Source organism: Hydractinia symbiolongicarpus, chromosome 4 (assembly GCF_029227915.1).
Source record: "Hydractinia symbiolongicarpus strain clone_291-10 chromosome 4, HSymV2.1, whole genome shotgun sequence".
Classification (NCBI taxonomy): domain Eukaryota; kingdom Metazoa; phylum Cnidaria; class Hydrozoa; order Anthoathecata; family Hydractiniidae; genus Hydractinia; species Hydractinia symbiolongicarpus.
Genome location: NC_079878.1, coordinates 7,376,483 through 7,403,763, shown reverse-complemented (window position 1 = coordinate 7,403,763; position 27,281 = coordinate 7,376,483). Strand labels below are relative to the sequence as shown.

At 32.4% G+C, this 27,281-nt stretch overlaps 1 protein-coding gene across 1 annotated transcript in view; it reads right to left on the bottom strand.

The window, feature by feature from the left end:
* Window positions 1–26,147, bottom strand: part of LOC130641031 (spectrin beta chain-like) — a 33,090-nt gene extending 6,943 nt beyond the window's left edge. Inside the window, exons 1-28 of the mRNA XM_057447662.1 lie at window positions 25,872–26,147; window positions 24,631–24,698; window positions 24,365–24,478; window positions 22,760–22,821; window positions 22,610–22,690; window positions 22,125–22,240; window positions 21,641–21,753; window positions 20,658–20,842; window positions 19,366–19,548; window positions 17,518–17,560; window positions 16,632–16,769; window positions 16,272–16,354; window positions 16,013–16,151; window positions 14,957–15,163; window positions 14,509–14,688; window positions 13,291–13,488; window positions 12,977–13,072; window positions 9,175–12,858; window positions 8,941–9,090; window positions 7,588–7,872; window positions 7,175–7,507; window positions 6,155–6,475; window positions 4,100–4,326; window positions 2,755–3,106; window positions 2,216–2,563; window positions 1,392–1,897; window positions 525–682; window positions 41–270 (exon numbers count right to left, since the gene is read on the bottom strand). Coding sequence (XP_057303645.1) covers window positions 41–270; window positions 525–682; window positions 1,392–1,897; window positions 2,216–2,563; window positions 2,755–3,106; window positions 4,100–4,326; window positions 6,155–6,475; window positions 7,175–7,507; window positions 7,588–7,872; window positions 8,941–9,090; window positions 9,175–12,858; window positions 12,977–13,072; window positions 13,291–13,488; window positions 14,509–14,688; window positions 14,957–15,163; window positions 16,013–16,151; window positions 16,272–16,354; window positions 16,632–16,769; window positions 17,518–17,560; window positions 19,366–19,548; window positions 20,658–20,842; window positions 21,641–21,753; window positions 22,125–22,240; window positions 22,610–22,690; window positions 22,760–22,821; window positions 24,365–24,478; window positions 24,631–24,698; window positions 25,872–26,076 — 8,805 coding nt within the window. The 5' untranslated portion in view covers window positions 26,077–26,147. The remainder of the gene's footprint in view (window positions 1–40; window positions 271–524; window positions 683–1,391; window positions 1,898–2,215; window positions 2,564–2,754; window positions 3,107–4,099; window positions 4,327–6,154; window positions 6,476–7,174; window positions 7,508–7,587; window positions 7,873–8,940; window positions 9,091–9,174; window positions 12,859–12,976; window positions 13,073–13,290; window positions 13,489–14,508; window positions 14,689–14,956; window positions 15,164–16,012; window positions 16,152–16,271; window positions 16,355–16,631; window positions 16,770–17,517; window positions 17,561–19,365; window positions 19,549–20,657; window positions 20,843–21,640; window positions 21,754–22,124; window positions 22,241–22,609; window positions 22,691–22,759; window positions 22,822–24,364; window positions 24,479–24,630; window positions 24,699–25,871) is intronic.
* Window positions 26,148–27,281: the final 1,134 nt, after the last annotated feature.

The following is a 27,281-nucleotide window of genomic DNA, read 5'->3' as shown; positions in this document are numbered from 1 at the left end:
TACGTAATTTAAAAATTATATGGATAATAGTCCTTTTTACCTTGAAAATATCACATGCTTCTATTAACACCTTTCTACGTCGGTGTAAGTTATTCTCAAACTGCCCAACCTCATTTTGATGCTGTTGCATGAGAGGAACAATCTCTTCATTAAACATATCACTACTTGATTTGAGCTGTTGAAACATAACTTCTAGTTCATCTCGATATTGTTTTTGGTTTTCAAATTCAGAAGAGATAAAGTCAAGTCGAATAACCATTTTGTTAGCAGCTGAAAACGAAAATAAGTAAAACATACAAGACTAGTTAAGTGATAGGTAAAACTCCACGAAAACCTAAAACATCAAGACCGTAGATCACAGACAAGAGAAATAGAATCAAAACTATATCCGAACTTTGCATTTTTAACACCATTAGGTATAGATCTGAGATGGCCCATATATGGAATTTTTAAAGTCCTTACCCTCACAAAGGGGGATATTGACTTTTATAAGATGATAGAGAAACAATAACTAGGGTGCTTACCAGAAAAACCATCCCCAACAGATTCGTTTTTAATCACTGCTTTTCTGTCTTGCAACCAAGTACGAGATTCATCAATTCTACTGCACAATTCTAAGTAAAGTTGCGTGTTGCGCTGCTCCTTTGCTTTTTCTTCACAATCCTGTGACATTTTTGTGAGGCTGAAAGAGATTAACAACAAGTCTAAAGAGAGGCTATGTAAAAAGGGGAAATTATCTATTCGAATAACAAGGGGTTGGATAGATGCATGCTGGGTGTGTATTGTAATTTAAAATAACATTTCTACGAATATCACAAAGTTCATGGGTATTTATCTTACTCCTGTGAATACCCGATTCTAACCATTTCGACTCCTGTGAACATTTTAATCCTAATCATTTCAATTCTTATGAACATTAAATCCTAATCATTTCGACTCCTGTGAACATTTTAATCCTAATCATTTCAATTCTTATGAACATTAAATCCTAATCATTTCGATTCCTGTGAACACTAAATCCTAATCATTTCGATTCCTGTGAACACTAAATCCTAATCATTTCGATTCCTGTGAACACTAAATCCTAACCATTTCAATTCCTGTGAACACTAAATCCTAACCATTTCAATTCCTGTGAACACTAAATCCTAACCATTTCGATTCCTGTGAACACTAAATCCTAATTATTTCGATTCCTGTGAACACTAAATCCTAACCATTTCGATTCCTGTGAACACTAAATCCTAATCATTTTGACTAAAATAAGATTTGACTCGTGTATCCAGTTCAAATCTTAAGCAAGCACAGTTTTATAAAATAACTATTTAAATTTAAGACACAACGTTTATACACAGTTGACTAACAAACTCTCACATAATAGCTTCGTATACCTTTTGTTTAACCACGCGATATCATGATCAAATTCATTCTGAAGATCGATTTGTTTTGTACTGTGCTCCAATCCTTTAAGGCTATCGCGGTACGCTACGAGGCTAGCCTGGACATCACTTAACAATTCTTTCATTGTAGAAAGTTCTTTGGCGTTCTTACATATTGTGATGGATAAAAGAGATCGCAAATTTTTTTCGGCACACGTCTTTAACTCATCAATTTCTTTTGTGATTACATCTCTCTGTGTTTTCAACTGTATTCCACGATTAACACGTTCACTTTTTTCCAGGATATCCGACCAACTTTTGTTCATTTTGTTGAGCAAATCGCTCTCACTTGATGAAGTATCAACGTTTTTAAACTTCTCATTTATATCAGATACAACGTTCTTGTAACCTTTAAGCTTTGCGTCCAGTCGTGAAAATGCTTTCTTTTCCTCTTCTAACTTTTGATAAATGATTGGCACGTTGAGACATTGTCCTTGTTGATCCATCCAACGAATAGCCTACAACAAAACGCATAAAAGCATACATTATTATCATATGATCTGCAGATAATTAATGCACCAACAGTTATGTCAATAAAGAAAGTGGCCTTCTTAAGGAAGCAGAAGAAAAAAACGAGAGAAATCGTTGACTTAAAAGTTTCTGATTGGCTGTACTAATGAACAACCCTGGAATTAATGCTTCGGAAATTGTTTGTTTTTTGGTAACTTTTCACACTTCATACAAAAACTCCCTCCAAAGTTAAACCAAGGCTTGTGGCAGTTTTATCCGGTAACATATAATCTAACAATTCTATTAAACTTTAAAATCCCTTTTACCTCATTTATATCTTTTACCAATTCCATCTTTGACACCATTTGATTTATCATGTTTCTTTTTGTCGTATTTGAATCTGCTATAGCGTCGATTTTATCAGTCAAATTCATGCACATCTTCAATACGCCTTCAGCGTCACTAATTCTGTCATCACCTTCGTAAGTAGTGACAAGTCCTCGTATCTCTGCAATGGTTTCCTTCTGTTTTGACAGGCCTGCATCTATAGCTGACAACTGGAGATGTTGCATATTGGCTTCTTCTAATGAGCCTGGTTCTGTGTTGATGGTATCTTGGTGTTTGGTGTTCCTGTCCAGCCAGAATGTCACTTGCAGACATTTTTTATGATAATTCTAATATAAGAAAAGTGAACGACAAGCTGCAGGGGAGAATATTATTTTTTATTTTTTCTTGGTTTTATAACGAAAACTATGGCATATACATGGACACAAAGACAACGCATTAAAAAAAACAGCATACAGCTATGAAACTAAAGTATATCCACAATTCATCAATGGAGAGAAAGTTGATAACATTATCTTACTTGTAAAATTGCTGCTTTGTTTAATGTCAAGTCCTTCTCTTTTAAAAGCAAATCTATCTCTGTAAATCCATTTTTTATATCATGCAGTCGCGAATCCACTTCAACAGATGACAAATGTCCGTCTGCAATCAAACCACTTCCGACTTCACTCAATTTCGAAAAATCGGCTTTCTTGATTTTTAATTCAATACAGATTTCTGCATTTTGTTGTAAGGCATTCTCAATATGATCGCCTGAGGGTACAGTAGAATCGTCTGCAATTTTCTGTTTTGTTGTTACTATCCACTCGCAAAGCTTTTCCACATCATACAAAAAATTGTGAAGTCGGTATTGAGCGTCCAGTTGTTGCTTTCTAGGTAGAAAATGTCGATTCGATATTAAAAATATTATTTCAGTTTGCATGTTCAGTGTTCATTTTTATTGTTGAAAGTTTACCATTTCTTCATAAATGATACACCTTCAATGATAAGTGAAAAATAACGCTCAATCAAGCACTCACTTTCAATATGCGTTCGTCTAAAATAACTGTTTTTTTTCACTATTTTTAGATAACTTAAGAAGCCGAAAAAAGGTTGTCATGGTGATTTATCAGCTAATAGGTGGTCAGAAAAAAAGCAAAATATTTTTTTTCATTGTAATACTTTTGTTAATACTTCCAAAGTCATATATGTTTCTATAAATTAATTTTTGGCCTCCTAAAGGTTTAAGACAAGTTTTCTTGTTTCAATGTTTACGTTCTACCGTTTCATCCCGTTCTCGGGTTCGGGAGTGTATAAATACCATGTGCTAACAAACACTTGTGCCACGTTTTGGTGGTAATGTCTTTTTTGTTAATTTTAAAGGAGGGAGGGGGTGCTATTTTAGCCCCCAATCTTCCCTGGGCTTTTAACTTTTTAAAACCCCGAAAGGCCTGACGTAGAGATCATAAATATTTACGCTCAAGAAGATGTTATGAATACCTGTTACATACATATCTTCAGCTTTTTTTATACAACTATCATACATTCTTAAAAGGCAAGCCAAAAAACACAAAAATAAGAATTTTTGAATAACCGCCCCTCTCGATTTACTGCTCACATCAAAATTTTAGATAAGCACTTGGGGTGCCTTACAGCATTAGAAATAATTTTTAACTTTTATTTGCAGACAAAATCACTTAATCATAGCACAAGTAATTTATACTATCTTCTGCATTTTTGTATGAAAGGTAAAACATGAAAGCTAAACAAAAGGAATAAGTTTCTTTACCAACCGAAATTTGTTAGGTGCTACAATTCTAAAGCCCAGTCGTAAAACCTAGAGTACATTCTTTAAGCAGAAATAGAATATAATAGAGTATAAATACCTTTTCTTTATCTTCTCTGTTAAAGATAGCAACTTCTCATCAACAGATCGAACTCTACTCACAATATCGCTTTCTCTATCTGTGCTTATATTAAGTCGAAGTTGATTTATATTTTCCCAAGATGTTTTCAGTTCTCTCAAATTAACTTCGAGAAGATTTTGTTCTTTTAACAGAACTTGAATGTCATTTAGGTTGTTAGCGTATGAATGTGTTGAAATATGCTGCAACTAGACAAATAAATGTAAATTATTTCATAGCTGATACAGAGAAGAAGCACAACATGGTGTAACGTTTTAGGAGACATCAACAATTTATTCTTCGTTGAAATTATGAAAATCCTGAGACAGGATCATTTTTCTACCTTGTTAGTTAATTGCAGTTACACCTCGCAATGCATGTTAACCTTTTGTCAAAAGAAACTGTGCTCAATAAAATTGTGGTCACCACTGAAGACAATTACCTGAACTTAATGCCTTACATAGGCCTAAGACATCAAGGTATTTCAAAAGAAGTTATGCAGGATTACTTTAAGAGAATTTTTGCCACAAAGTTTAGGTCTTTCTTCGACCAAGATTAGCTGTTTCGCAAACAGGGAAGACAGGGAAGCAAACCAAACAACATGAGAACTGCTATTAATATTGCCACTTCACTGTTGAGCAAAACAAAAAAACAGTTTAAGAAACTTTACAGGTAGTATTTGGCTGTGTATCAAAATATAAGAAACGGAAGACTTTAAATTGTCTAAACGTCATGGTTTAATCCCTATTGGCAGGTAAAACAATCATTTTATATACGCATATGAAAGTCTAAACTTTTAACTACCCTTTTTTACATTATCCATTTTAAGAGATATACAGACATTCATCTTTTTGTATCAATGCTCCATCAAACTCAATATCACGTTTCTGTTGTGGTGAGGAAGATTCAGTCAATTACACATTTGTGTCTTTTAAATAACTGATTCAGATAGCTAGAGCACACATTTTAAAATTAGGAGAATAAAAATAATTTTTGAGATTTCACAGAAAAGAATGCAATTAGGGACAAAAACAGACTTCTAAGTTTTAAAATGTGCATGTATTAAATAATTTTATATTTATATTATTTTTCACCATGTATTACAACATGTATTGCAACATGTATACCAATAAATGCAAAATTTATTAATTAGTTCAGATGTTATTAGGTATAAAATAATTTATAGGATTAACAACTTAGCTATGAGTATGAGTATAAGATCAAAAAAATATCAATGTTTGTGAAATTCAGGTTAAGGACGATTTAGAATGATAACCTGCAGTAGATACAAACACTGGAGGTAACCAGAGGCTGGAAAATATGCTTGTTAATATTCAGTTTAACAAATTATGTTAACTCTATTTGACAAAATTTAAGGATGAATATTCTGGCATGTTAATATAAAGGGCCCATGTGCCTTTTCATCTCTAGAGTAATAGGGAGTGCCCCTATTACTCTGTACAAGAAAAAACGCTGGGCCTCAAACCTAGAAAATGTACTACTTAAAGCCTATCTGACTTAGTTAAATCATTATGATTGCTTTTAATATTTTTTGAATATGTACTTTCGTCAAAATTAATATGCTGCTGTCAAAAACAGTTTACTAGAATTACAGAAATGGTTAAATTAAAAAAATAAATTAAAAAAAAAATGATTTTTTGGCTCAATTTCATCGAACTAGAAGAAAACCATATCATTTTCAGTCACTATTTCAATTTTAACTGAACTTTACTAGGTTAGAATTATTTTGTAAAATTTTCACATGTTCACTGCCTTTTTTATAATATTAAAGGCCTATTTTGGTAAGCTGTTTCATATCTGTAAACATGTAATTTTAATGTGCGTTTCAACAAAATGGTCCCGGTAAAAAATAAGGCCTAATAAAATTAGGTAAATTTTTTGGGAGATTCCAGGAGAAACAAAATATTTTGATCAACTTCAGGATGTGTGGCCAGCCTGTAGAAGCTGTCAACATTACAGTAAAGATGACAATTCTTTAGTTACCACTGCAGAAGTATTAAAATTCAAGCAACATACCTTTTCAGTGAGATGTTGTTCTAGTTTTCTACTGTCCTTCATGAAAGAATGATAGTTCGTTTCTTTTTGAAGAGCAATCTGTTTTGACTCCAGCTTGGATGATATAACTGTGCAAGTATCCACAACCTTTCTCAATTTTGGATTAATACGTTCAGTGAGATGGGGATATTTCGCTGTTAAATCACTCGCATTACAGCACAGTAAATCGATTCGTCCTCTATCAAACGTTAAATTTCTCAAAGCATGCTCAGTCTTGCACAGGTTAGTTTTGCAGCTATCTTCACTATTTTCTCCATCATGAGCAATTTCAATGATGTTTTTCTAAACAGAACATTAGACATTCAACGGCACTCAGTGCTTCCGGTTGATACATAGGAACTCCATCTTTATTAGTCGTAGAAACATATAATCTTGTCACAAAGGAATAACAATTGCCAATGAAGCATTTACACAGTATGTCCATGCTCTAAAGTGGATTATTCAACCAAAATCAAAGAATCCTTTAAACCAAACTGCATATAACGTGTTTTTCTCACTTTTTCTGCATTCTATTGCAGACCTTTAACATATTTTTGGCAGTATACATTTTTCAACTTTTCCTTCCCTAAAAATACCTGATGATGGCAAACGATAAAAAAAACTTAAATGATAACAAATTTTCTTCTCCATAATAATAACCATATTTTGTCTGTCTGTCTGTCCGCAAGAACAGTGTGGTGCAACAGGCACACGAAATAGCGTGTAATTTAAAGACGTCTGTCTTTAACCCTGTGGATAATCCCACAGTTTAACGACTAGTCTCTTAATGATAGCCGTATTCCTTCTGTCTGTTTGTGCGCAAAAAAAAAGTTGTGTTACGGAAACCTGAAATGTGATATATAAAGAACAAGTGACCCTGTGGATAATTCCACAGCTTGTATATTTATATATTTTACATCAACCTGTTCACAACAACAACAACAACAACAACAACAACAACAACAACAACAACAAAAAATAATAGAAACTTATGCACATTACCTTCTCATTCAGATATGATTGTACCACATTGCAGCTTTTCTGAAACTCGACAAGCAAAAGACGATCTCTTAAATCTTCTTCGCGTTTACCAGCTAATATGACAAGATTGTCCCACTCGCTAGAGACATTGCTTGATTTATTCACCACACTTTGGTGTTTACCATATTTCACTATTAAATCTTGAGCAATGCTTTTGAAATTAAGAATAAAAGGTTTTTTAGCATTCATCTCTGTAACCATTGTCTTGTGCTTTTTCATAGACAATTCAACATCACATTCTTCTACGTTGTGCAATTTCAAAAAGTCAATCTTCTCCTTTAGCCATGACTTAATCTAAAACACAGATTATGCAAGATAATAGAAGACTGTTATTCATTTTCTGGATTTACGTACACAACTGTCAGTAATTTTACCTCAGAGAAATCTTCATCAAACTTTTTTAAATGTTGCTTTTTCTCTATTACAATTTCTTGGTCATCGAATATACTTTGAAGACTGGAGATGTCCCCTGAAAGACTGCGTAGATGATCTTGTACTTCTTTCACAAATACATTTCCACCAGTTTTCAAGTTTTCACTGGAAGCGAGCAAGTTCTTGTACTTGTTTAGAATTAAGGCGAATAAACGTTTTCTTTCTGAATGTTTCATCAACAACAAGTGGAAGTCCTCTGCATCATTTGGTGCTTTTTCAACACGTTCCTGTATGGATTCAAAAAATGTAGAAAATAATAGTAGTGTCAGATTATTTTTTTAGTATGCTTATAAGAACTCTTTTTCAGCTTTAAAAAAATGCTAAACAACGTTCAGATTGGGTTGAAACATGTTTGGCATTAAAATTTTCGAACACCTTAAAACGTTATGTATTGTTTGGGCGGTAAAGGGGTGTTGGAAGAAGTGTTACTTGCAGGATAGGTTCTGCTTGGAAAAAGTTCAGAGAGTTACTTTCTTTGTTGACTAGCAGAGTCTTATTAATTGAGGTAAAAGGTAGGTTGTATGAGGCCTGTGTAAGAAGTGTTATGTTGTACGGTAGTGAGACATGGGCAGTGAAACAGGAAGATCTTGACTGTTTAGAAAGAAATCATATGAGAATGGTTAGGTGTATGTGTAATGCCAGCCTAAGACACAGAAAGAGTTCAGGTGATCTAAGAAACAGGCTAAGTATCCGTAGAATTAAAGATGTTATCCAGATAAGAAGATTCAATTGGCTGGGGCACTTGGAAAGAATGGAGGAGGATAATTGGGTAAGACAGTGTAGAGACTTGATAGTTCCTGGGGCAAAGCCCAGAGGCAGACCGAGAAAGACTTGGCAGAAGGTTATAAGGACAGACTTGATACAGAGAAAGTTGAGTTTAGATCTAACACAGTCTAGATCAGATTGGAAGAGGGTCATTAATATACCCCCATTTAACCCCTGCTAGCATGGAAAACGGACGTTAAGCCGAGAATGATGATGATGATAATGTGTCTTTATTTTCATTTTTCAAGAGGTGTTTTTTTTTGCACTCTAGGCTTAAAAATGCTCAAATTTAGAAGAAATTTCAGAGTAATTTTATGGTTAACTGATGCTAAATTTTTAGGGATTTCTCTAGCTCAGTATGACTAAAAGGATGTGCTTATAGAAAATGTTGTACAGTATAATGGATACATAGGAGAGTATGCCAAGAAACAAATTTGGTAGAAATGGTTAAGTTCCATAAATTTTAATTAATTTTTAGTGTTTTTTGTCACACCAAAAACATTAATACACCACTTACACAATTCACTTACTTGTAATGTCGTTAATGATCTTCTCAAGTTTTTGACTTGTTTTACAAATAAAAAATATTTCTGCCTGGTCTTGATTATGTTTTGAACATCCTCAAGTAATGCTTCTTCACCTTTGAGGTTTTTGCTCAACAACTCAAATTGCTCTTGAAGCTTAAAATAAAAGTATGTTGAAAAGTAAAAATATCAAGCAGCGCACTAAAGAGTCCAAACGTACTACAATTAACATCAACTTACTTGCTTCACCGTTTTAGAATTAATTTTTAACTCTACCAACATCCCATCAAGCTCAGTGCACTTTCGCTTCTTAATGGCAAGTTCATTGGTCAAACTCACCAATTCTGACATACTGTCATTTGTACTATCAAAATCAGTCGCATTCTCAAGATTTGCATTTACTTTTTGCTCAAGGGATTGCCACCAATTGTTTAAATCTTTTAATTCATTGGTAAAATAAACTTTATCCATTTTCTGGAGAAGATACTTCTTAATGCCGGCTGATGTATTGATGACCTTTTTTAACAGATTTTTTAATGATTCTACATGCTCCGAAAGCTTCTGAGAAGTCGCACCAGGATACTCCTCCTGTAAGTCCGAACATACTAAATTAAGTTTTGTGACTTCTTCAGTAAAGACGGTCTCATTTTGAGATAAGAGATCAACTTTATGTAAGTTATCCTTAAGGTTAGAGGTATCTGTATTTCCAACAACACATTCCTGCATGTACAATAGCTGCTGCAGCTGTTCGTTTAATCTTACCGCAAGGTTTGACACCTTGAAGTTAAATCCGTGAAAACGCTCAGCCTTTTGGAGTTTCTTTTTTCGCTGCTTGATTTTGCTATCTAAATGTTTCCACATTGATTTAATTTTTTTGGTCAAATTTTCAATCGCAGCATGATGAGAATGACCCCCTTCAATCAGGGTATTACCAAGTTGAATAACATTTCGAAGCATTTCCTGTCCTGTTGTATGGGCAACACATGACTGGTTAAATACTTCAAGCAAACGTGTGACTTGTTCAAAATTTTCGCCGTATTCATCACTCAAAACATTTTGGTTAATATCAACTATAAGTTGTTTTAAATTTTCAGCCTCGTAGTACAGCTGAAACAAACTATATGAATCTTCAAGATGCTTTTTACGAGCATCTGCTATATTTTGCAGGGTATTAAATTTGCTTTTAATCAATTTAGACTGTTGTATGACAGACTCCGTTTGATTTAGTCCACGTGAAGTTTGGAAAAAACGCTTAATGTTCCTTTTATAATTCTGAATGTCTGCTATAAGAATGTCATGCCTTTTCAGCAGTCTTTCAGCAGAGGAAACATCTCTTCCAAAATTTCTTTGTGATACAAGTTCTGTTTCTGTTGCTATCCATTCAAGATACTCATCCGAATCATTCAGAAATTGAAAAATATCTATGTTTGATAAAACTTGACAACTTTTTGTTGACATTTCACCTTCTAATTTAGTCCATTCAGCTTTTAGTGATTGACACATTTCTAGAATCTTTTCAGTATTTACAGGATCATTATTACTGTATTCTTGTCCAGATTTCAGAACATTCAAATAGATTGTGCGATGTTTTAATAATTGATTTTTTAACATTTCTACAGATTTATACATGCTTCTTGCTGAAATAACATTTACTGGATCCTTTATGGTTGCCAACATATTAAACTGATCTGCAATCCATAATTTTTCCATTCTAATTTTAAGAACAAATTGCTGATAAACAACATTACTGCAAGCTTGATTTTCAGAATCTTTACAAGATTTCCGCAATGTTTTCAATTTATTTTGCAACCTTACTGTTTCTTCGAAAAGTTGATCTGCATTTGAGGATCTTAATTTTTGAAGAGTACTTATATCATTTAGGATAAGTTTTAAGTTTTTCTTTTTTTCTTTAAGCTCTGATAAAATGTTTTGGTTTTTAACCAATTGTACTTTTGCAATACGCAAATCATCTGCAGCAGGCGTTGAAGCCAAATTTTTAGATGTGTTGTCCATCCAGGTGTTAATTTCATGCAAAGTGCTTCCAATATTTTTTTCCATCAAAGCATTGGTTAATTGTTTGGTTTTCTCATCACTTTCATTCTTTAACTGAAACCACTTCGTGTCTAACTCATCTAATAAATCTATAATATTTTCTGATGCAAAATGACAATCTTCAATATACAAACTTCCAATTTCTTCTAACCTCCTCTTTGCTGTGTTGTGCACTGTAATTTCAGATTGCATATTTCCTTGTTCTATTAATTTACGTTTGATCGATTTTTTGTCCAAGCAATTGTGTTCACTAAGCAAACCTAGTTTCTGGTCTACCCATTCTAATAATTCTTTACTATCTTGTTGGAAGTTTTGGTAATTCTGCAATTCAACCAAATCCTTCTCCAATGATCTAGATATTTCAGTTGTAGTCATGCAAAGTTCTTTGACCTGTCCAAAATTACTAGCAAGGTCTTGATTCATATCAATTAGTTTCTTGTTATCAGAATATATCACCTTCAACCTTTCAGTTTCAGCATTTAGTTTCAAAATTAAATCTTTGTGTTTGTTCTGAAGGGATATAGCTGTTGTCGCAAAGTTATCTTTTTCAGCATTAATTTGATTCAGGAGAATGTTAAAATGTACAATTTTGTTTTTTGTGATATTCAAATCTTTCTCAATTTGCAACAACCTTTTACGCTGCTTTAAAAACTCACAACGATCAGAAAACAATTGGTTTATTTTAACATTATGTTTTGTAAGTTCACTAACTGTCTCTGCAACATCAGAAATACCACTACTCATTAACTGCTTGCCACGTTGTATTAGGTCTACCAAGTTGTCTGTTAATGCAGTAATGTTTTCTTTCTCCTTTTCATGAGTTTCCATGTAACCTTCTACTACCTGTAGAGTATCAGCATGCAAATTGGAAGCAAAGATAAGTTCCTTCTCCCTGCATGTGGTAATAATATCTCTTGCGTCAAACTCAAGACCTCGTACACCATATGCTTTATTCAGTGTCTCAGAAGTTTGCTTTAAACTTTTAGACACCGAATTAAAAGCGTTGTCAACTTTATGTTTTAATGCAGATGCGGTTTCAGGTAACAAATTATTGTAAACATCCAACAGCGTATCATAATCCTTCTCAAGTTCATTCTTCTTTGAGGCAATGACTTTCAATTCTGTTTCAGTTGTTTTTAGTTGTTTCAAGGCATTACAAATGATAGAAACATTTGACAAGTCTGATGGTTTCAACATTTGTTTTTGTTTTTCTTTAATCCAGAAGATAAGGTTTTCACATTTGCCTTTGAACGTGCTAACTCCATGTAATTTGACGGTGTCTTTTTCCAGTATGTTTAATGCAATATTTATATCTTTTGCAAAATTCCCAGCTTTTTCTAACATTTCCAAGAGAGATTTTGATTGCGCATGTTTACCTTCCACTAAAAGATTATATTTCTCTCTGAGCTGTTTTAAAAGATTGTCACTTAACTTCCACCCCTCACGAAAGCCTTGTAATTTTTTCTCCACAACTTGAGCATCCATTAACTGGAAATTTGCCTCACTTATCGTTGACAATACTTCTTTTGAGATTGAAACATATTCATCGTACAGTTCTTTAAATTCATAGAAAGAGATAGAATCGTTAAGCAGTTCGGATTTAGCTTTACAGCTCTGGCATAATTTCTTATAAAGAGTTAAAACTTTCAATTGTTGGTTTGCCACGTTTTCTTTATCAAAATGAGCAGTTAGTTTTCGCTTTGACTTTTCGCTATTTAATGTAAGAAATTTATTGCTTTCTTTATTCTCTGTCTTGTTTTCATTGTTCGTTTCTGATTGCTCAACCTTTTGACACTGGCATTGCAACATGTTGATCTCTTGTTGAAAGGCATTAATTTCATTTTCCATCATAATGTGTCTCTTGAGCATGTACTGAAAAAAATGTCAACAAAACATTACCTATACCTATCACACATGTCATAACAATGCATCAGTTTTTACACAAAAATATAAAAAACCCTATAAAACAAGGAGGAAAAATTCAACCTACCTGTGACCCATTTTTATCTTTGCATCCTTCGGTGTATGATATAGCTTCCAGTTTCTCTTTTAGCCACGATTCAGCATAGTCAGCATTGGCATAGTACTAATGAATGAGAGGTGATTTAAATTGGAAATTAATTAAAGGATTTGAGTTCATGGATACTCATACTATGCAATATAATTCAAAAATCAACCAAGCCTGAATTCAAAATGTGTCTAACATATGCAAACGTTTTTTTTACATTATCATTCTACACTTTACCAAAGCGTTAAGTGTAAACGAAAACAATAAATTACTAAAAATGTGTTTGAAGAGCACACCTGTATTGATAAAGTAGCCTGTGATAATTGTTGGCTTCTCCTATCAACCATCTCCTTAGCAGTGTCTAAACAAACTTCCAGTTCTTTAACATTCGCTTCTATATTAGTAGTAGCACATGACAATGTGGATATCGATTGCCACCTTTGAAACAACTCTTTGCAATGCTGTTCACATGCCATCACTTCAGCAATTAGTTGCTACAAAAAATCAAAATAACATTACATTGCATTTCATTTAATTGTTTTCATACATTCTATAGGAACTTGCTCTATTTTTTTACAAATTAAAATTTTTAGGGAAATAAGGAGGTTTTATGCAGTTTTGTGAGAGATTTTTGTTGATAATGAGGATAAATGAACAAATTTTCATTGTATCTATGGTACTTAAAAAAAAAAAAAATCTGTTTACAAGGTAGAATTGCATCAATTTGTTATACTGTAAACATACTGTGTATATTTGTAACTAATCGCTCCCCCAATGGATTGCCTGTCGCACTTATTTCTCACATCACTATCTTGTGCATCTTTGCCACCTGTTTACATGATCTAAGGAAATTCGCTTGGACAGTTATAGATTATAATGATCTTTTTGATTAAAAAACCCCTAGTTTTTAATTTCCCACAGACAGACAGACAGACAGACAGACAGACAGACAGACAGACAGACAGACAGACAGACAGACAGACAGACAGACAGACAGACAGACAGACAGACAGACAGACAGACAGACAGACAGACAGACAGACAGACAGACAGACAGACAGACAGACAGACAGACAGACAGACAGACAGACAGACAGACAGACAGACAGACAGACAGACAGACAGACAGACAGACAGCGAGTAAATTAATATGATATTTAATGAAGATGAACTATAATTTTGTAAAAAAATAAAATTTTTGAGAAATAAGAAGTATATTGAATATGCGTCTGAACAATAACATTATGTTTAAGCACATACATAGAAAAATAATAAAACAAGGGGTTTATAATAAAAAACCCATCATAATTCCACTATAATCATAAAAATACCTCGGTCTAAATAAATATCATTACTTTATATCAATAGGCGGGCAAAAATGCATGAAATAGCGACGCAGGAAATATTTACCACAGATGACCTCATTGGAATTTTCCACGGACTAACAACTAGTCTCTTTATGAATGCTTATTAATATATTCTGTTCCATACTACACATCAACTATAACAATTACCTGATGCCTTCCTTCGTATTTTGAAAGAGCTACTGGATCATTCCCCACATCTTTCAGGGAAGCAAGTTGTATCTTTTCATGAAGCAGCTCTTTCTTTTCATTGACTTGTTGTAGAAAGTCAAGCAATCTTTTTTGAATGTTTAGCTTCTCTTCCCTGTTCTCAGCACTTCGAAATAATGTCTAAATTAAATAGTATATAAAGTATTTAAGGTAAATCTAAACTTGAACACTGAACACAATTGTACCACATCTAGCTATTTTTCATTTTTGTGTGAACAATATCTGTAGAAAATAGTAACATTAAAATGTTGAAATTCAACATATACTGTAAGAATAATTTTTATTTTAACTTAGTGGAATACTTAAACAATCCTGGTAAAATAAAGTTCTGTTTACTTATAAACAGTCAAATTAAAAAAACGTTACTAAACATGTGAACCAGACATACCTCAGCTAATATGGTAAGTTCACTAACTTTCTGATGGATCTGCTTTTCTTGCACTGTGGTGCTAGATTTTAATGAACCATTAACTCTCCTTTTTATTTCATCCAGTTCATTTTTTTTGTTCTGAAGCTGCAACACTGTAAGATGGTGAACCTGAATTATTTCTTCCACTTCCAGTAAATTGCTTCCATAATTTGTAGAATCCAAAGACTGTAAGAAAGTAACAATGTCAGCCTCAGTTGGACAGTGCTCTCAATGCTCCTGTAAATGACCAATTAAGTGCCTTGGGGTTTATTTTACCCTGGGTGTTTATTCGGACACAGGCATTTATTTGAAAGGTCCCTCTGGGGTTGCTCTGATATTTTTTTTAGTACTAAAATAAATCCCAAAAATTCAATAATACCAAATTCAACTACAAAAGTGATGTTCGAATTTTAGTTGGTGAATATAAAAGCAGTTAGGAGCCACACGTTTAAATAAACGTGCATAAATTTTTTGATACTATAACTTGTAAATTTATTTAAGCATGGACAATTATTTACTTCTATTGATGTTTATCAGCAATTAAGGTTATGCACTGTTTGGGTGAGTGTGTGTTTAATAATGCTTGCCTAATTGAATGTATTTTTCTTATCTGTAAATTCTGGATAGTTCAATTACCATACATGTAAATTTTCAAGCATCAGCATCAGTGATTCCTGCTTTGATGAAGATATCAAATATTTTATACATTTTCCCTCAAATGTTTTTAAAAAGATTTATTACATCCACAAGGAAATAAATATGGGAAGTGATTATTGGTCATTTAGGTATCACATTTTCAAAATATTTTATATTTCATATATAATGAAATTCTACAGTAGAGTGCAACACTAGCCGTCAGGTATCTTATTGCATAAGACAAATTATCTAGCCTGTGCTGCTTATACACCATGTGGATGATAAATATCATACAGTTTTGACAAAGTTTAATCGACATTATTGTTTTGTGATGCACAATACTCTATATTTTAAAAATAAAAAATAGTAATCAAATTAATTTTGACTGTACTTGCACACCTCTAGATGCTGAAATGCCATTTCTAAGTCTTGAATATCTTGAAGTTGTGTAGCTATTTTCTGCATTGTTGTGAGAGTCTTTTTGCGAGCAGAAACCTTTTGCAAAAGTTTGCGCCAATCTGATACTATCCTTTCTTTTCTAAAACGAAAAGCACACAAAACCAGAAATGTAAACAGATTGTTGACAAATTTTATTTACATATTGTTTACAGATGATTATTAAAAATTGTCTGTGCCAGAATTTAACAAAATTAATTACCTGGCTTGTATTGAGCTCATATTGTGACATTGTGAATCCAGCAATTCATTCAATAAATTAGACAAAATAACAAAATGAGATTCCTAACAAGAAAAAATGTTTTCACTAAGTTAAGGTAAAAAATTAATGCGTAAAAAAAATGCAAAAAAAGAATGCAGAATTAATGTTTGCAAATATGCCCTTTTTACATGAGGACAGGTATTATTTACAATACTTTTTTCACATTTCACTCATTCGCAATTTTCCTGTAAATTCAGCAGAATTCTAATAAAAATTTTTTGTAAACTTTGATTTGAAATATAGCGTGTTATTATGACAAAAGTTAACCACACACATAATACACTATGCACAAATTCATACCCTAGCTTTGATATCAGTCTCAATAGCATGGTATTTTTTTAACGTTGCAACAACATCCTTTGATGCTATCTCCTGTATGTTGCTTTCATTATCCAGCATTACATTCATTTCCTTTAACCAGTTCTCACGTAACCTTGCCTAAAAATTAATTAAAGAGTTGACAAAGCAATTAGAGGATGCAACAAGAAAAACAAGATATATATAACAACTTGTTCGACCATCAAGAATTTTATTCACCAGTAAAATAAATTCTGTATAAAACGCTCTACCTACTGGCCAAAACTATTGGAATTTAGCTGTCCTTCCCCCCTACCCCCATACACAATGTTGATTTGTGTAAAATTTTGAGCATTCAAGGAACAGCCAAAGTCAACACTGTTCAAGGGGGGGGGTGGGGGGGGGGGGTGGGTGGTATGCAGGTTTCTTTAGTCCAACAAGAAGGATTGTAGGTAAAAAAGCAAAAAGTAAAGCAGTTTTTCAGTAATGTGTTAACCCTACATCCTAAATAAAATAACCTTGGGCAATGAAGAAAAGATGAGTGGGCTGCTGCAGTTATCGTCAATGATAAATGCTTTAAAAAGCTACCACATAAGAGTTGGTATTTTGGCATTGTGCTATGTGCCTAATTTATTGGTCTGATGTCTCTCCAGCAGAAGCCTGCTCTTTTAACTTGGTGCAACCATGTTCTAACTGAAAAATTGCTCTAAACTTTTTTTCTACACACACTTTAAAGTTGCGTTGACCAGTAAAATATGATTACTCTTACTTCCTTCTTCAAAAAAGGGTTTAAATGGGATGCATGTTACATGAATGAGTTGCTACGTTAAATGCTATTCTCTGCTCCATGAAATTACAATTAGTTTGATTTCATATAAAAAATACTTACCTTGATATTAAAAGTTTTTAAAACAGTCGCAAGTCTTTCTTGTCTAAATGGAAAAATTAAATCATTTCTACATTTTAATCTCTTCCACAATAAGCAGAAATGGAAGGGTATAAGGATCACTTCAAAAATGCAAATTACAAGGAATAATGAGCTCTCTTAAACAAAAAGCGATAACTTTTACCCTCTTTTAACTCAAAGATTGCACAAACAATGCATCTTTAGATGCACTGACCATATTCTAATTAAGTTTCTTTTTCTAGGGTATTTCCAAAAAATTAAAAATCCTTAACGCCTGTACACAGCATAGGGGATATTGCTTTGGCATGAAGAACAAAGGAAGAGCAAGTCTCATTAAAGTTCACATGAGAATTTAAACCCATTTATAAAAAAGCGTAGGTGAAGTCATTAATTAAACTTTGTATAACTACTTGCGGAATGTAAATTAAATTATGGAAAGTTAAATGGCAATTGATAATGATTTTTAAAATTACAACACTAACAATGTTAAAAATGGATTATAAAAATCATTACTCAAAACAATATTCCAATATTTTCATAGGTTTTTTATTATTATTATTATTTTACTTTAGTTATTTTTTTACTTTTCCAAAAGACGATTATAAAAAGATTAAAATAATGTGGTTAGTTTTTATATATAAAAAAGCTTGAAACAAAATCACCGAAACCCTACTAAACAGAACATATAAATATTGCTGTATTCTTTTAACCCTATTCGGTCTGGGAGGGGGGGGGCGGTTTTTCTTTAATAAAAAACGGTTTTTCTTTAATAACTCATTGCTATGTTATATAGCTATGAAACTTACTGAGTTTCAATAAGTATCTATTAGACACCTGCATGCCAAATTTTTAGGTCCCATACCTTTCAGAGGCTTTGATATTGGCCATTATTCGAAAATACCCCTAAAAATCTCTTATTTTATTAAAAAGAATCATTGTGCATAATTTGTACACATGATTTCCCGATTTTGCTGGATTTTACTAGAAAATCGGAAAAAATACGGATTTTCAAGCGATTTATGGCACTTTTTTATGTGATCCACGTAAAAAAGCGGAAAATATGATAAATAACTTTTTTTTAGATTTCAGAAACTTTAAACAGAATGCAAAATTTCGCTCTGGAACAAAAGTAATTAAATTTTTGGCAGATGGTGGCATTTTTAACAAATTTCAAGCTTCTGATGACGTCAGAGAAAATGTGCTGACGCAAGCAAAAATTTATTGCTGCCATTTTGTTCCTTTTATGACGTACTATAAGTGTGCCAAGTTTTGATTCAATTTGAACAGCCCTATAAAAAGTTATTGAGGAGGGGGGGGGAGTATGTTCGACAAAAGCTGGACCGAATAGGGTTAACACTATAGTAAAAAAATTACTTCATATTCCGCTTTTTTTGTAATTTCAATAATTTGGGAAAGCTTTCGAAATCACTTAATCACACACTTAAAAATCTGCACGCCTATTACGAAATGGTCTGCAAATGTGTTGCTATTATTAGAAAAATATTTGAAAAACATTTCCTTGCTTTTAATTTTGCAAAACATTGCTTAAGTGCTAAAAAGGTCTGCATTTATACTATACTATACTATACTATACTTGTTTTAAGATTTACATGTTACCTTGCTTAGTTATACAGTCTAAATGATGAATTTCTTATTTCTACCATCATCAATTTTTATTAAGTTTTGACTTTTTCTTTTTAGTTTGATATCTTGCCAGAAGTTTAGGTTTCCCAGGTTTATAATTCCTTTTTATTTTTTTTCCAGTTTCCCTAGGTTCTAAGCTGCTTATTAAATTGTAGAAGATAAATTTAAAACTGGTTTGCCATTTACCTCATTAGTTCGTCTTTTAAACGCAATTCTCTCTCATGTTCTGCTTTCTCCACATGCTTCCAAACGTCACTTAAATCAGACAACATACAACCCTTTGGAGGAACAAAGGGTTTATACTTGTTACTGACAAGTCGTGTTTGAATGTCAAAGAATTGAATTTCGACATTTAATCGCTCTGTGGTTCTAAAAAAAACATAAAAAAGAAAATACAAGATTATAAAACTAAACATTTTATTCAGAGCATGATAAATAAAAATTAAACTTTAGAACTTCGTTTTATGTTACTGATCTATATAATAATACGCTAAGTGGGTCTGTCTGTGTGTCTGTGACATGCAAATTTCTTCATTTTCCTTTGATGTTGCCGAAAAATGCATCTCTAATATGTCAAATTTTCTGACGTTACGGCGCGACAAAAATAACACTACTTTAACGTCAATATCCTATATTAAATTAATGAAGCCATTACAGTGCACCTAAAACTTTGAGGCCAAATAACTTGGAAACGAGGTGGTGACGTCAATGATTTTTGACCGCATGGGTAACTAGGGACCAGCTAGGACCAATTTGGGTTATTTTCACCAAACCTGGGTCCCCGAAGTCGTTTCGGAATGGATGGGTTGATGACGTCATCAAAAAACCTTTAAACCCTAATATCTCTGCAACCGTTTGTCAAAAGTACATGATCCTATACATTTTCTTGCTCAGCGTTTCAGGATCTATACGATGAAGGCAACAGGTATACAAATTTTGAAAAAAAATTTTAAGGTCTTGACTGGCCATTGCTGACGACAGCAAAATTTTTAAAACTTTATATCTTCTTAACCGTTCGTCAATAGCACATGATCATATACATTTTCTTGATCAGCAGTTTAAGCTCTACACAATAGAGGCAACGTGAAAACAAGGTTCTTTTATTTTGTGAATGGGTTGCTGACGTCATCAAAATTTGAATGACGCTTATTTTTCATATTTATCCTGCCTCAGTGGATTTTTCCACGGGCTTTATCGACTAGTAAAGTAATATTTTATTAAAACTTTTTTCGTGACTGAGCCTTGCCTACAACATTTTGATTTGTTTACATTATTCTCTTTTGTTTCTATTTCATTTTAAGCTAAAAAACTCTAATCTATTTCGACTTGCTTACTTTTATCTTTTCTTATGTTCATAGTCTGGTTTATGTTCCTTTAAATCAATTAATAAATTTAATCCATCCAAACACATCCTTAAATCCTAAGATTTTATGGGATTTCACCCTATACCTGTTAATGTTAACTATAGCTGTACTTACCTTTCTTGTTTTTCAACAGCACGAAATTTTCTGAAGGCCTCCATTTGTTTTCGTAATTCTCTTGGCATTTTCGATATAGCAGCTTTTAGCATAGCTGTTGTTTTAACGCACCATGCTATTAAATCTTTTATTGATGATAAATATTCTTCCTTCAGTTTATCAATGTTTATGAGATCAATGACAAGCTGAAAATAAGAAAAAGATTATGTACACCTGCTGGACCTGCACAACTAGTGAAATAATATCCTAAAATATTTAAAGTTATATACAGTACATACTGACTAAACAATTATAACACAAAAAACAGTAATAGTAAGTGGTAAGTGCAAAAAAACAGAAAGAAGCTCTGTTTTTAAAAAATGGCCAAAACTTTAATCAATTTGTTTCTGCTAGAAAGATGGTACTCGTACTGAGAGAATTCCCACTGATACTTACAATGAAACATTTTACTAACATGTTGTGATCTACATCATAATTGAGTCACAAAATATCTTAGGCAAAAATTAACCTATGAAGGTCAAGGTCTAATAGAATTGGTAAATATTGGCATTTATGAAACCTGGAACTTTGAGCTGACCTGCCTGGCATGAAATTAGTGATTATTTTGATAATTTTTTATGTTGTAATCTTTATGCAATAACCATTGTCTCAGCTAACACAAAAGCTTTAGGTTGTTTTAAAACAAAAAATGTTTAGTATGAAAGCCTTTTTTACAACAAAATGTACAGGTGATGCAGATTTGGTGACTCTGGCCTTGTTCTGCATTTCATGTGCTGCTATTTTAGATAAATATAGTTTTACGCTACACACTGTGGCTTTTATTTTTAGGGCATAGCACTTGTCAATTCTAAGATTCTATAGTTTAACAAAATAAAAGTTTGAGGTAATTAATTTGCAAAATTCATATTTGTTCAATTAGACACTTAAGTAAAATAAAAAGTATGATCCAGCTGAAGTATGGTACAAATCAACCAAAATTTTACCTTGTTTAATCTTTTTCCCCCAGTTTCTTCATGCTTCATCTTACTAAAATATTGATACATTGTTCCTACGTACATCATGATGGATTTTTCATCGGGTCTCGGTACATCAACATCTTTAACAAGAAAAATAATGAACAGTTTTATCTTAGCATATATTGCTTTGCAATGAAACCAAAAATTTATAATGCCAAATTATCCATTTTTTGGGAACTTTTATGTGTTTCGCTAGACAACTGTCTGATAAAAAAGGAAGAAACATTGGTGTTTACCTACTCACTAAGCTTTTGGTTAACAAGGAGTGAAAATGTGCTATTATTGCTATTGATCATACATATACAAGTATTTATCAGCATGAACATGAAATCAATTTTTAGCTGGCTAATTTATAACTGCCACATAAAGGTAATTTTAAAGTTTGTAAAACTATTTAATACATTGTATCACAATTATTTTTAAAAAGCATACAAACCATAGGTTTCCTTACCTTCGGGATCCAATAGCTTCGCAATACCAAGCGAATCCTTTGCAACATTAAAGGCATGGGCAAGACTGACAAGATTTGGATTCCCTTGTAGTTTGTTGAAATCAAATAAGTCAGGCCTACAAAAAAAGTTTCGATGTCCTTAGGGTCATAAGGAACCCGAAGAAAATTGAAAAAATTCATTTGAAAACTTAAATGCAGAACCAACTAAAATTTATAGTTGAGTACATCAAAAATGTTGGATAATTTAATCGTCCATACATGCATTAATCACACAGAAATCAAAAAGCACACAAGTTATCTTTGTGTGGAAAGATATACATTTGTGCAGAAAAAAATTATTTTGCAATTGAAGTTACATTATAGTTTCATAATAAATCATTTAAAAATTGCATTTTCTTTTTATCAATCAAAGACAATTTTCTTATTGTCTAATATAAAAATTATAAAAAACAAGACAGATTTGGCTAAAATCATTAAACACCAACCTGTGTTTATGTATAATTGCGTTAAATGCCAAACCATTCTTCCAACTTGTTGTAAAATTCCGAATGTCGACACCAGGGTAACTATATAATAAACAAAAAATGACATTCAGATATTATTAAAACTAAAAAAAGAATTGAAAGCATACAAACCCTTTAGTTTGCCTTTGACACCACATTAACAATGCATCCTTCACAGAACGTGCATCTGCTGACTACAAAAGAAATATTGCACTGTGATTTGTAAAACAAAAACATTATCGGGTAAGGTACAACAACGCACATAACCATATAAATTATTTAATTTTTTAAAGAGGGTAATACACCAGCCGATTAATTGATTTTGATTGGTTGTTTTTACAAATGGCCTGATTGTCAACCAATTGCTTTCTGCAAAAGTTTTCAATAAGTTGGAAACTTTCAATTAGTTGACTTTTTGAGCAAACAAAACACTTACCAGTTTTTTTCATAAAAATTATGAAACAAAAAGAGAAAAAGAAACAGAGCCAACAAAAAAAATTATTTATAGAAGATTTTATTATTGAATGGCACGAAAAAAAAAGTTTGTGGAAGGTTAGAGATGAAACACACAAAAATCATATTGAAGAAGAACTACTTTGTTCATCACTAACATACTACCAAGCAGTGAGCGGGATTCAATCCGCGGTCCCCAGAGCTGGAACCCACTACACTACGTGCGGCAATATGTTAGTGATGAACACAGATAGTTTATCCGGCTGATGTGTATACATAAGTGAATATTTATCATAGCACATCCGTATTTCATTCTCAACAGGGAATGAAATACGGATGTGTTATGATAAATATTCACCTATGTACACACAAAAATCTTTCAAAAAGTCAAAATGATGACGAAAGTGCTAGAACTTTTAAAATATGATTTAATAACACTTCTTCAGAGTTAAAGCTTTTTTAATTTGATCCAAAAACATTTAAAACACATTCCATTATTTGCAGTATAATTAGTACTGGGGAAAACTACGCAAATATTATAAATAACTAGTCGATAAAGCCCGTGGAGAAATCCACTTAGGCAGAAGGACAATGGAAAAATAGGTTGTTTTAGATTTTTTGCTGGCGTCAACAGTGCAGGTACAAAAAAAATTGGCCAAGTTTAGTTTATTTGTTGGCTATAACATGTAAAGGTTAAAACGCTGATCACAATAATGTATAGGATCATATGTATTCGACAAAAGCCTAAGGAGATATAAGGTGTTAAAAATTTTGTTGACGTCAGCAATGGCCTGTCAAACCCAAAAATTTATTTTCAAAAAATTTGTGTACCTATTGCCTTCATCGTATAGATCTTGAAACGCTGATCAAGAAAATGTATAGGATCGTGTACTTGAGACAAACGGATGCAGAGATATTAGGGTTTAAAGGTTTTTTTATGACGTCATTTACCTGTCCATTCCGAAACGGATTTGGTGACCCAGGTTTGGAAAACTTACCCAACTTGGTCCCAGGTAGTCCCTAGTTACCCACGCAGGAGATGACGTCAGTTATTTCCACCCGTTTCCAAGTTATTAAGCCTTAATTTTAAAAGTGCAATGCATTGGCTTCACTAATCTTAATATACTTTCCTTTGACGTCAATATTGCTTTAACGTCAAAGTTTGCTAATTTACAGAACAAATTTATAGGCGATGTTTTATAGACTTTATCAAAGAAATTTTATCCACTTCGCAAAAGTCACAGACAGAAGCTCCGTATTATTATATAGATACAAAGAACAGACCTCATCCTTAACATCAGAAATTGAAAATCGCAATATAATTGTCCAAAGCAAACCAAGGATCAACTCTTCTTTACCATCAACAACATCTTCTGCACCAATACTTTCCAACTTAATCTAAGATTAAAATGTAAAATAGTATAAGAATACCAAACAAATGCCTTGTTAGTTATTGCCCTTAGATTTAAAATCAAAAAGATGAAATATTAAAGAGAGAAAAATAATGCACAGCAGGATTCTCTTTAAGTTTAAATATTTAACTCACTTACTGACTTAGTGAGATATTCCAACACCCTTGAAACATTTTCTAGTTTGTGTATTCGCTGATTTCCCCTTGCTGTAAAAAATTATTTTATAAATATTTAATGTATCTACAAGTTTTGCCCAGTTATGATTCTTTAAGGTGTGAGTAAGGGAAAAAGTGTGATGTTTTAAAGCAGCTTTAAAATTACGTGAAAGTTGTATTATTGTTGTATAATATTTTCTAAAAGTTTATAAAATTGCTTAAAGATGATATAAAAATTATTGGAAACAAAATAAAATTGAAGACACTAAAAGACGCTAAAAAAATGACCCCTCCTTTACTAATGCATCTCTATTTACAAAACTTTTAGTTTTGCATGATTTATGTTCACTGTTTTGTAATTACAACACATTGATCTAAAAACGATTTGAAGATTATAGTGTAAGTATTTTCTGTTTTGAAGATATATTCCAATAATTTTTTTTCCTCAAATTACAAACCATAATTCGCTGAAAATGATATCTGTTCACACTTACGTTCACACACGAATTAAATTTAAAATCGTTTTAGATACAACATCTGTCTTTAAAAGCTGCTCACCCTCCACCTTGTAGCTTTTATAGTTTTGTAAATGAAGATAAAAAGGCTAGCAGTACTAACACAAAAAATGAACATTGCGAAAAAGAGCTAAAGATTTTTGAAAAATATCATCACTTTCATATAGTTAAATGGTCGCTACGGGTGTTTTTAACAACTTCTATATAACGAGCGTGTCTGCTCATATTCGCACTTAAAATATTATATTCACAAGGAGAGACGGGTAAAGTAAAAATAAACAAAATGAAAAGTGATTTTTAATTGATTGGATAAAAACAAAGAATCATTAAATAAAAAGCGATACAAGAATTTCAACAATATCGTTTTTTACAACATTGGTTGTGATTACGGTATTGTTACAAAATATACTCATACCACAGTTTATTCCCAAAGCGATAAACATAAACATTTACGCTTATATTTCATCTTTTTAGCACGTTCAGCATGAAGACTAATGATGAGGATTGTGATTTTGGAAAAAACTTGCATTTCTATTCTATTTTATAAAAAATAATTTCACCAGTAACAAATTCACTTACTTTATAAAAGGAGTTAAAAAAAAACTTTGTTAAAAAAACTTTTTTTTCCCTTACTCACACCTTAAATACCTGCCACATACAATTTGATGCTATTCAAAAACCTTAAAAAATTTTATTGAGATATACTTACATACAATTCCGATTTTTTCACCAGATATATTTTCCAGCAATTTGATGAGCAGTCTGCCATCATTAAAGTCTCTGAAAATATTTTCAATTCCATTGCCACTTTTTTCTAAAAAAGCATTAACCCATTTTGTAAATGTTTTCTTCTGCAAAGCAATTCGTTCATTTTTTAGTTCACTGATACGATCTCTTTCTTCTGGCACTTCCATAAACTCTTTTGATTAGATTTGTCCAAATTAAAATTACACATTTCCTAAAATGCATAAAACAGGTTGGATCAAAATAAATATTTTAAGAACTAAGCTATATAATTGTTTTATTATAATGGACTAGTCGATAAAGCCCGTGGAGAAATCCACTTAGGCAGAAGGAAAATAAAAAATATTCTGTTTTAAGCTCTTTGCTGACGACAGCATTGCAAATACAAAAAAAAATTAGCAAAATTTAGTTCATTCGTTGCCTATAATATGTAGAGCTTATACTGCTGATCAAGAAAATGTATATGACCATGTGCTTTCGATGAGCGGTTAATAAGATATAAGGGTTTAAAAATTTTGCTGACGTCGGCAATGGCCTGTCAAAACCAAAAAAAAAAAATTTTTAAATTTGTATGCCCGTTGCCATCATCATATACATCTTGAAACGCTGATCAAGAAAATGTATGGGATCGTGTAATTTTGACAAACGGTTACGAAAATATTGCGGTTTGAATGTTTTTCGATGTTGTCATCAACACGTCCATTCCGAAACGGATTTGGGGACTCAGGTTTGAAAATTACCCAAATTGGTCTTAGGTGGTCCCTAGTTATCCACGCTGTGAAAAATCATTGACGTCACCACCTTGTTTCCAAGTTATTTGGCCTCTAAGTTTTAGGTGCACTGTAATGGCTTTATCTATTGAATATAAGGTATTGACGTTAAAGTATTGTTATTAAAGTTGCGCCGTAACGTCAGAAAATTTAACATTTGAGACATGCATTTTTCAGCAACATCAAAGGAAAATGAACATATCCACTTTGTCTGTTACGGACAGACACAGTCTCTGTATTATTATAAGAGATTATTTGTGATCTGGGTGGATTGATACAATAGCATTAGTCTTACAGCCAGAGGGGTCAACGAACTAACGTGTTCTAGGGCATGTAAGTCTTTATTATTTTGCTTGTTGACATGTATTATCTTATAAAAACCTTATAATAACCTTATAAAAATGATGATCATGATGCTATTGCAAAATTTTTACACTGGAGAACATTGCACAGCATACAAAGTAATGGTTATATATTGAAAGTTTAAAATTTTTTAAAACCAACTGTCATCATAAATACTTTTACCCATCTACATATTAAAAGCAACAGCTAAACAAATTTCTTTAATTTATTTTTTTTTGTTTATACACTACTACAGTACTGGA